The 11,385-nt window shown below is 39.2% G+C and overlaps 1 protein-coding gene across 3 annotated transcripts in view; it reads right to left on the bottom strand.

Annotated features, from left to right (window-relative positions):
• Positions 1-2,083: 2,083 nt before the first annotated feature.
• Positions 2,084-11,385, bottom strand: part of LOC132821615 (NACHT, LRR and PYD domains-containing protein 3-like) — a 63,926-nt gene continuing 54,624 nt past the window's right edge. For 2 of the 3 annotated variants that reach the window (XM_060834291.1, XM_060834293.1), the window contains 3 exons: positions 5,689-5,859; positions 2,896-3,073; positions 2,084-2,551 (listed from right to left, as the gene is read on the bottom strand). In XM_060834291.1, coding sequence (XP_060690274.1) covers positions 2,908-3,073; positions 5,689-5,859 — 337 coding nt within the window. In that variant the 3' untranslated portion in view covers positions 2,084-2,551; positions 2,896-2,907. The remainder of the gene's footprint in view (positions 2,552-2,895; positions 3,074-5,688; positions 5,860-11,385) is intronic. The other variant, XM_060834292.1, reaches the window with a different exon arrangement.

The raw sequence follows: 11,385 nt of genomic DNA, 5'->3' as shown, positions 1-11,385 counted from the left end.
CTATGACAGTCAATCTGTATTTGATAGCAGCCATTTTAAAATCTATCAAGGGTACAATTTTTTTAAATAAAAGAATTCAAATAGGTAATATGTTTCATCAAAATATCATTTATAATTTCTTCCTTCATACTATTAGGGTATTACACTCCCTGTAATATTTTTCTAGGGCTTTTCAAAACAGATGTTCCAGCCTCAAAAGGCTAACTAAACAATTGAGAATTCAGCTTCAAAATGAACACAGCAGTTGGAAATTGGCTAACTCTTTGTTACCCTACATTTGAGGCATGAAACTTAACCCCCTCTCTGAAGCTGTCATAAGCACCCAAAAATTTCCAAGAACCTAGATTGCACAACATGTTCGCGCCCTCCATCATCACTGCCACCTGCTGGCTGGGCTGTGCTGGAGCCAGCCATCAGCCACCACAATCATTGTAGGGCTTAGTGCTGGGCTGACCGCCAATATCGCATATATACAAAATTCACTCCAGGCCCAGAAGCCAAGGACAGCTGACTGCCCCAATGCAAGCACGAAGATCCATGGCAGGTATCCATTGATCCCGAACAGATGCTATCTTTTAATTGATGGTTAGCTGCAATGACAGGATTATGAACAGTAATTCAAAAAGATCAGTAGTAAAAAGGCAAAGCATTTAATGCAAATGTAAACATTCTTTGGATTTCTTACTACTTACATGTATTTTTTTTTATTTGGAATAGCTATAATCACAGTTGGAGGCAGTGACATTGAATATTGTGTAATCATCAACAAACATTCCCACTTCCCACTCTGACTTTATGACAGATCAAAGATCATTGACGAAGCAACATGAAGATGGTTGGGGCAATCCCTGAGACTCTTGTCAAAAGCTGTCCTGGGATTGAAATGATTGACTTCCATAACTGTAATCATTTTCCTTTGGACTAGGTATGACTCATACCACGAGAGAGCTTTCCCAGACTCTTTGTCTCATACTGAGTTTAAAATGTTAACTGTGTTTCTGTCCATCGTAATCCATAGTCCAAAATGAATTCTTTGAGGATAATGGTTCAACTCCCATCACTGCATCTGGTGGAATTCAAATTTAATTAATAAATCTGGAATTAAGGGAGGGGAATTCAGGGGAGGGGATGGTCTAGTGGCAATATTATTGGACTGTTAATCCAGACATCCAGGTAATGTTCTGGGAACCCAGGTTCAAATTCTGCCATGGTAGAATTTGAATCCATTAAAAATCAGGAATTAATAATTTAATAATTACTATTTAACAGGCATTTAATTAATTATTTAATAATAATAAATTATCACAAAAACACATCTGGATCCCCTTTAGTGAAGGAAACTGCCGTCCTAACTTGGTCTGCCCTTCATGTGACTCCAGACCAACGGCAATGTAGCTGTCTCCTAACTGGCCTTTTGGCAAGTAGAGATGGGCAATAAATGCTGGCCCAACCAGAGATGTCCATATCCTGAAAGTGTATAGAAAAATATTGAAAACTTGTCTCAGTAATGGTGACCATGAAATTATTATTTACTGTACTGAAACGTATTAGGTTCACTTGTGTCATTTAGGGAATTGAATCTGCTGTCCTTATTTGGTCTGCAGATTCACAGCAACATAGCTGACTTAATTGACCTCTGAAATGACCTAGCAAGCCACTCAGTTCAAGGGTAATTACATTGCAAGAAAGAATGAGGGAAAAAAACACACATTGACTGGACTACAAAGAGATGTTTCAAAGCTACGTGGTGACTTTGTGGACAGCCATTCAAGAAACTAGCATCAAAGTATAAAGAAACTGAAAGTATAGAGATGTACAAGTATAAAACATACTCAGTAAGTAAACTATCCATTATCAGGATCAATCAAAAGACAATTTAAGTCACACTGCAAATTATTGTACACAGTATATTTATTACACAAACTGTAAATTATTGTCAAGTGTACATTCCAGTGTACAATTCAGATTCACATGCATGATATATTGTAAATTTATGTAGATGATATAAATTTTCATGCACAGTTTATTTTCCAATTCACAATTTAAAGTGATACTTGCAATGTACAGTTAATCCTATGCACAACATAAACTTACATTCAATTATTGAATATACATGCAAAAACAAGATATGAATAACATACATTGTTAAAGACAATATGCATTCACAGCACCATACACCTATTGCTATGTTCTTCTGTTCTTTTTGGTCATGGAGTTGATGGACAGAAAATAGATCATGAGTGCAAAACTAAGAAATAAAGAGCTCACAGTTACATTACCACATTTCATGTATTCAGGTGATACCAAAATAACTTACAGCCAATTAAGTACTTTTGGAAATGCGGTTACTGTTGTAATTTTGGGCACCATAATCACATCTGAAATCCACCTTGAGGAATCACTTTAGGCCATTGTTGTCCCATTTAACTCTGCATTTCCAGCTGCAGCCAGCCAGGTATGTGAACTTGTTCTTGTAGGTGCATCAGAATGTTCCAGCGTTGCTCAGTCCTATTCCAGGGAGAGGATGGAAGGCATCTGCAGACATCGTTAACTGGGCATCAGAAAATAAGTGAAACAGGACACTCAGCAGCTCTCTATTATATTGTCCCTGCCTTATTGCATGGTTTCAAAGGTAAACTGTGGCACAAGACACTACCTCTGACCATTATTCTCTGAATATTATTCCTCTTACTTCACATCACTCCTACTCAAAGATGATGATCAATATAAAGTACATTATATGAGAATGTGAGTGAGCAGCAAGTGTTCCCAGATCCTAGTATCTACAACAGATATGAAGTGTTCAGTGTCGTAGACCATACTGTTCAGACCAGGACATTTTTCAAAGTCAAAAAAAAACAGAAAATGAAATTAAATAAAAAGAGAAACAAATACCTGTTTTGTGCTCTATAGATGGAGTTTGCATTTCGATTGTTGTGAGAGGCGCTTCAATTTGTTTTTCGTTCCCCCCAGCTTGTTTGCAGTCAGGTTCAGTCCTCTGAGTATATGTGTTTCTCTCAGGACAGACAGAATATCCCCATCACAGGCAGCAGTCAAATCACAGTTTTTTAAGCTGAGGGAAGCCAAACAGAAACACACAGTGACTGACCATCCAGTAAGTATTTGCTCTGGATTGCAATCTGCACTACCTTAGTTAATCTAAAGAAGGTCTAAATATTACCATATCCAGATATTGGATTATAGTCAAAACCTTAACCATGACAGAGCAGACTACAGGAATCGTCTGAATGTAGTGCAATTGATGTAGCTTATATTAATTTCAGCAAAGCCTTTGACAATGCTCCAATGGGAGACTGATAAAGAAGGAAAAAGCACACGGAATCCAAGGTAATTTGGATCCAAAACTGGATAAGTGGGAGGTGACAGGGGGTCATGATAGAAGGTTATTCGTGTGATAGAGGCCAATGTCCATGGCGTACCACAGGGTTCAGGCTGGGTTGCTTATTGTTTGTGATATATATAGACGATATAGGTAAGTAAGTTTGCACATTACACAAATATTGGCCAGGTTATTGACAGTGAGGAGAAAGGTCTTGGGTTACAGAAGGATATAAACAGATTGCTCAGATTAATGCAGATGGAATTTAACTCTGATAAATGTGAAGTGATGCAGTTTGGAAGAAGTAACAAGACAAGCGAATACTCAATGAATGTCAGAACATTCTTTGGAGCTGAGGAGGCTGAGAAGGGCATGGACAGCATGGATAGAGAGCACCTGTTTCCTTAGTTGAAAGGTCCATAACAGGAGCTATAATTTTAAGGTGAAAGGCAGGGGATTTGAGGAAATGTTTTTTTCACTCATGCTGTGGTAGAGGTTCTGGAATGCATTGACTGACTAGTTGAGACAACCTTTAAAAAGTATTTAGAGGTTTGTAGGTAGGTAATGAGCCATAGTTCTTGAAGTACCATTGGCATCTCTCTCCATTAGAGAGAGACAACAGGCTATGTACAGCTTGAGGGTAACCATTGCACAAACGTTAGGTAAGGGCAGGAACAGGCTTCATGAATGACCATAGCCAGTATGAGATTCGAACCCAAAGTGTCACCTAACCAACAGAGCTACCTAAACCTAGTACGCAGGTACACCATGTAATTAGGATAAGTAGCAGTAGATAGTTGTTGTTTATTGCACAGGAAGTTTTATACAAAATCATGGAGGCTGTGCTTCAGTTATACTGGGCATTGCTGAGACCATATCTGGAATGCAACAGTATTTAGTCACAGGCCTCTATTTAAGGAAGGACATATGTATTTTGGAAGCAGTTCAGAAAATGTTGTCTCGATTAATACCTAAAATGGGCAATTTGTCTTATGAGGAAAGGTTGAATAGGATTGTACCTGCTTGATTTTAGAATAGTGAGAGGCGACTTGATTGAAACATATAAGATTCTGGGTGGTCTTAATAGAATGGATTTGGAAAGTGTGTTTCCTCTTGTGGGCAATCTAGAACTAGGGTCACCGTTGCAAAGTAACAGGCTACTCATTTAAGACAATGGTGAGAATTATTTCTCACAGACGGTCATGAATCGTTGGCACTTTGTTCCTCAAAAGGAAGTGAAAGCAGAGTCTAAATATTTTCAAGACAGAGATAAATAAATGAGAAGGGAAAGGTTATCAAGGGTAGAATCATAGATTAATACAGTGCAGAAGCAGGCCATTCACCCATCAGATCCATATTGACCACTGAAAGAGCATTCCACCCAGGCCCACCTCCCAAAATCCTGAATTTCTCATGGCTAATCCACACATTCCTGGACACTATGGATAATTTAGTATGGCCAACCCACCAAATTTGCATATCTTTGGACTGTGGGAGGAAATGGGAACACCTGGAAGAAACCCACACAGACACAGAGACAACTGTTACCCAAGAGTGGAAATGAACCCTGTTCCCTGCTGCTGTGAGGCAGCATTGCTCATCACTGAACCGCTGTGCCACCCATGGGCGAGAATGTGGAGTATACTTACTGAGTGGGGGAGTGAGCCAAATGGTCTGCTTCTGCTCCTAATTCAAATATTCATATGTTCAAACACATTTGTTCATAATTTTAATTCTCCACCTTGTTCTCATGCTGACCTTTCTTCCATGGTCTGCTATATGTTCCAATGAGGCTTAATGCAAACTCGAGGTACGGTATTTTATCTTACACTCTACAGCCTTCCTGTCTCAACATCAAGTTCAACAACTTCTAATCATAGCCTCTAACTTCATCATATTGTGTGATTTTCCCCCCCCCCCCACCTTTTTTGTTTTGTTGGCTTGTATCCTGTCTTGTTCCTTTTCTTACTCCTTCATGTTTCATTCAGGTTTTTTTAATGCAACAAATCATGATGCATTTGAACACAACCATTGTTTCTTTATTATGGCCATTTCTATTTCTATTGCCTGTTACATTATGATATTCTTTGTCACTTAATTTTTCCTAGTCACCACTCAATCACAGAATTTTCCTTTTGTTTCTCCCTCCTTCCATTAAAAATTCAGATGTTTCCATTTTTCTTAAGATCTGATGAATGGCCATCTCAACCAAAAGTGTTAGCCCTGTTTCAGTATACAGATATTACATGTCCTGTTGAGTTTTTCTGACCTCTTTGATCTTACTTCTGTTCTCCAGCATCTTCAGTGTTTTTAAATTAATCTTAGTTTATTTTTGAAATCAGCCTTACTTTATTTCCTGTATCGTGCACTGTGGATTCCTCAGGGCTGCAAAGAGAGATTTGACTCCCGAATCTTGCAGACTGTTGCTGCTTAGGTTGAGTTCCATTAATGTGGAACTGGCAGTGAGGGCATCTGCAAGATCTGGACAGCAGGCACTTGTCAAGTTGTTGCGATACAGCCTGCAGGAAACAGAGCAATAACATCCTAATTTTTTTATTAACCCTATACATCCTAGCAAATCCATGAGACTGTAGTTCAATTGGAGTGAACCATTTAGGGAATATTAAATCAGTATGAAAGCATCTATATTTATACTGCAACTTAACATTTTTATATGGTGCTTTGAAGCCCCTTATACCCAATGTGGTATTTGCTGAAATGCTGCAACACTCGTCCAATATGCTAGGAATTGGAGCTAAGCCCTCACCACTTCTGAAATTTTGCTGAATGCACAGAAGAATTTCTGTTTACATGTGTATTTGGGGTTTCTGCTCCAATTTCATTGGAAAGTGTGAACAGCACCATGGAATTTCTCAGCCATTGGCCAAAATAAAGCAGGTAATTTCCATGTGGTGTAACCCACATATATGAATAATGTGTGAGTTAGTCTTCTGTGGTACAAAAATAGAAAATACTGGGAAAGCTCAGTAGGTCTAGCAGCATCTGTGGAGAGAAATCAGAATAAATGTTTTGTGTCCAGTGACCTGAGGACCCTTCTAAGGAAGGGTCACTGGACCCGAAGCATTAACCATGATTTCTCTCCACAGATGCTGCTAGAGCTGCTGAGCTTTTTCTGCAATTTCTGTTTTTGTTTCTGATTTCCAGCATTCGCAGTTCTTTTGTTTTTTATTTAGTTTTCAGTTGGTTTAGGGAGAAATGTTAGCCAGGGCACTGATAGAGCTTCCTGTCACTCTTCACATAGAAAAAAGAGATCAGGCCCTCTATCTTAGTGCATCCTTTGAAAGACAGCTGTCCCCAGCAATGCGGTGCTCTCTTCATACAGCATTGAAGTATCAGCCTAGGTGATCTGCTTAATCCACAAACTCCTGACTTGAAAGGACCCAACAAGCTGACCCTATTCTTAACAATTTACTGAATTACTGTACTTTCTGACAGTATGTATGGTTGTGGTTCAGCCTTACTAAGTATTTGGGAACAGCATTCACAAGTGGGAAGGAGTGAGACTGCATTATATTAGAAATGCACCAATGATATTCGCAAGAAGACATGTTCTCCTAGTCCAACAAGTATTTTGAAAAGAAAGATCACGCAAATCTTATCATTGTTGGAATGGCCTCTCAGCACTGACAGAAGCAGGATCACTATACATCATGTAAGTTATATCTATTTTTCTTTGAAGTTTGAAAACAGTCCAATGGCAGGCCAATGGTCCCCAAGTTGCACAACTAAATAGAGTGAGTTAGGTGTGGGTAATGGGTACCAATTTGTGAATTTGTTGAACATTGATTCAGGCAGTAAATTAGCACCAAAGATTCCCAACATACCTCGAACAACTAATCACAATTTTTAGATGAGAAGTGGAAAACCAACAATTGAAACTCTTCCTTAGTTTTTTTCTGTATTGTATTCGAGGTAAAGTCGCCATACTCTTAATGACTGGGGTTGGGGTTGTTCTCTCATTGGAGAAAGGTGATTGATGATAGTTTAACCCAAGGGTCACCACACCTCAGGTGAGGGAAAGGTTGAGAAGGATAGCCCTTCATGATTGTCTGGGCCCATGCAGGATTTGAATCCGTGAGTTTGGCATCACTGTGCATTGCAAATTAGCTATTCAGCCAACTGAGCTAGCCAAACCCCCACATCCAGTAGATTATGTTGTGCAGTATTATAATGATTTATAACAAATGGTAGTTCATCGTGAGATAATGCAAGCGCTAGGCTGATTGTCATTGGTAAAGAACAAAAGGAAGAAGATTACAAAAAAAAGCACATAATTAAAGAACTGCTTGTTTTTGACTTTACCGAGTTATAATACTTGGGTTTAGCATTAATGACCATTCCTTAAGTGGACCTTGTGTATCCTATGAATTAGGGTGTTCCATTATCCACAAACCCCAGAGATTAAGCAGAGAACCCGGGTCATAATAATCTGAACTAATGGAACGTATCAAGTTCTGCTCTGCAATCTTAAAAGTAAGATGGGAAGGTGAACACACTCTAACACATCAAAGCTGGGCTATACGTTATCAGGCAAATTTATTTTGCATTAAATAGGATGAAATGATGTTTCCAGCAAACTACACATTTTATGCTTACTTCTGTGAAAATACAAACTCTCAACATAAATTTGCCCTTGACAGAATGGACACTCACTCCTTTGTGTGACTACCTGTATATCTATTTTTCTAATCAACGTGCTCAGAGATGTTATTACACACCTTCGGAGCAGGTAGGACTTGAACCCTCTTAGTTTAGGGTTGGGGACACTACCACTGTATCACAGAAGGCCTCCATTATGTGACTATATTGCCAGATCTAGACTACATGTTTTACTTGGTTTAAACTGATTTGAAAATTGAGAATAGGATGTGAAACAATAAGTTGCAATTGGAAGCTCCTGGTCACAAAACAGTCCATTAAAAGGATACCTTGCACACCTGTCTCCTGTTTTCACCCTCTCACAGTGGTCAGCCAAATTAATTAACCCATAATGTCAATCACCTTCAGAGATGTTTGACTCAATTCACTGATCAGTTTCAAATATCGAGGTTTACCTGTATGATGAATCATGTGAAAACGAAAACTATACATGTCAAGTGTTTCCAGAGTACATCCCTCCATTGCACTGAGATAGGTGTGAATAATTACTAAACTGCGATGTAAATTCTCTTATTGCAAAAGTCCACTCTCAGTCCCCTATTTAGTTCAATAGGAAGGAATTTTAAAATAAAACCCCCCAAAAGTCAAAAACATGTATTTTTTTCACTGGGAAGTAGTTGATTCCCAGACAGCTTAATGTCCCAGGATACAAATGCCATAGGAAAGATAGAAAGTGAGGTAAGAGAGGAGGCAGAGTGGTATTTTTGATAAGGGATACCATTATGGCTGCAATCAGGGAGGATATTCCTGGGAATACATCCAGAGAAGTTATTTGCATGGAACTGAGAAATAAGAAAGGGATGATCACCCATTTGGGATTGTACTACAGGTTCCCCAATAGACAGTCAGAAATTGAGAAAAAAATTTTAAGGCGATCTCAGTTATCTGTAAGAATAAAAGAGTGGTTATGGTAGGGGATTTTAACTTTCCAACATAGACTGGGACTGCCATAGTGTTAAGGGTTTAGATGGAGAGGAATTTGTTACGTGTGTACAAGAACATTTTCTGATTCAGTATGTGGATGTACCTACTAGAGAAGGTTTAAAACTTGACCAACTATTGGGAAATAAGGCAGGGCAGGTGACTGAGGTGTCAGTGGGGAATCCCTTTGGGGTGTGTGACTTTAATCCAATAGCTTTAAAATTGTGATGGAAAAGGATAGACTGGTCTAAAAGGTGCTGTTATATATCGGAGTAAGCCAATTTTGACAGTATTAGGAAAGAACTTTCAAAGGTTGACTGGGGAGGGGGGTGTGGGGCAAATGTTCACAGGTAAAGGGACAGCTGGAAAATGAGAGTCCTTCAAAAATGAGATAAAAGGAGTCCAGAGATGTATGTTCCTGTTAGGGTGTTAGGCAAGGCTGGTAGGTGAGCAAATGCTGGATGACAAGAGAAATTGTGGTTTTAGTTAAGAAAATGACAGAAGAACAAGTCAGTACAGACAACAGAGATCGAGTGAATCCTTCGAACGATATAAAGGCAGCAAGAGTATACTTAAGAGGGAAATCAGGAAGGCAAAATGGTGACATGAGATAGCTTTGGCAATGAGGGATAAGGAGAATCCAAAGGGATTTTATAAATGTATTAAGGACAAAAGGATAACTAGGGAGAGAGTAGGATCCCTCAAAGATCAGTAAGGCAGCCTTTGTATGGAACCGCAGGAGACGGGGGTTATACTAAACGAGTATTTTGCATCAGTATTTATTGTGGAGAAGGACATGGAAGAAAAAGAATGTGGGGAAATAGATGGGTGACATCTTCAAAAATGTCCATGTTGCAGAGGAGCAAGTGCTGGTTCTCTTAAAATGCATAAATGTGGATAAATCCACCAGACCTGATCAGGTGTACCAAAGAACTCTGTGGGAATCTAGGGAAGTGATTGCTGGGCCCCTTGCTGACATATATGGATCATTGATAGTCACAGGTGAGATATCGTAAGACTGGAGGTTGGCTAATGTGGTGCCACTACTTAAGAAAAGTGGTAAGGAAAATCCAAAGATGTGCAGGTCAGTCGAATTGACCATGCTAAATGGCCCATAATGTTAGGTGCATTAGTCAGGGGTGAATGTAGGGTAATGGGTCTGGGTGAGTTACTCTTCGGAGAGTTAGCATGGACTTGTTGGGCCAAATGGCCTGTTTCCACACCATGGGGAATCTAATCTAATCAGAACTATAGACCAGTGAGCCTGACATCAGTGGTGGCCATGTTGTTGGAGGGAATCCTGAGGGACAGGATTTACATGTATTTCGATAGGCAAGGACTGATGAGGGAAGTTAACATGGCTTTGTGTATGTGAAATCATGTCTCACCAACCTTTTAATTTTTTTGAAGAAGTAACAAAGAGGATTGATGAGGACAGATCAGTGAATATGATCTACTTGGACTTGTAAGGTGTTCAGTGAGGTTCTTCATGGTAGCTTGGTTAGCAAGATTAGATCACATTAAATAGACAAGGTCTTTCCCCGAGGGTGGGGGAATCCTGAACTAGAGGGCACTGCTTTAGGGTGAGAGGGGAAAGATTTAAAAGTGACCTAAGAGGCAATGTTCTCACACAAAGGGTGGTGCATGTATGGAATGAGATGCCAAATTAAATGGTGGAGGCTGGTACATTGGATATATGAATGGGAAGGGCTTAGAGGGATATAGGCCAAGTGCTGGCAAATGTAACTAGATTAATTTAGGATAAATAGTCAGCATGGATGAGTTAGACTGAAAGTTCTGTCTCCATGCTGTACATCTCTATGACTTTATGACTCTATATGAGAAAGGTCAATAAACAGATTTATCCTCTCATTTGAATCTTTTAAATAAATCTTGGGCCGAAATTTATAGAAGCTCAGGTGATTCACCAACCCTGAAAGACAAGTTGGATGGAATTTGACTTGCAAATTGGAAGCCTGTAATTGACCAATTGTGAAGCTTCTACCCCTGAACTGTATCACATCGTAGGTCAGAACCCCACATTACTGTGGACATTTTTTTCAGTCTTCAATTCCAAACCTATTTCTTTCAAAAGAGAACTACTACAGAGACAACAATTTATGTGGGTCTGAATGATCTATCTTGTCGATACCTGACATATGCTTCCTTCTTTTTCTTAACCAAACTCTCAGTTTCTTTAGTCATCCAGCATTCCCTACCTACCAGCTTTTCCTTTCATCTGAACCAGAATGTACTTTCTCTGCACTCTTATTATCTCATTTCTGAAGACTTCCCATTTTCCACCCATCCCTTTACCTGTGAACATTGCCCCAATCAGCTTTTGAAAGTTCTTGCCTAAAACTTTCAAAATTCGCCTTCCACCAATTTAGAACTTCAACTTTTAGATCTGGTCTATCCTTTTCCATCACTATTTTAAAACTAAT

Source organism: Hemiscyllium ocellatum, chromosome 13, assembly GCF_020745735.1.
Source record: "Hemiscyllium ocellatum isolate sHemOce1 chromosome 13, sHemOce1.pat.X.cur, whole genome shotgun sequence".
Classification (NCBI taxonomy): domain Eukaryota; kingdom Metazoa; phylum Chordata; class Chondrichthyes; order Orectolobiformes; family Hemiscylliidae; genus Hemiscyllium; species Hemiscyllium ocellatum.
This window is presented reverse-complemented; position numbering and strand designations above follow the sequence as displayed.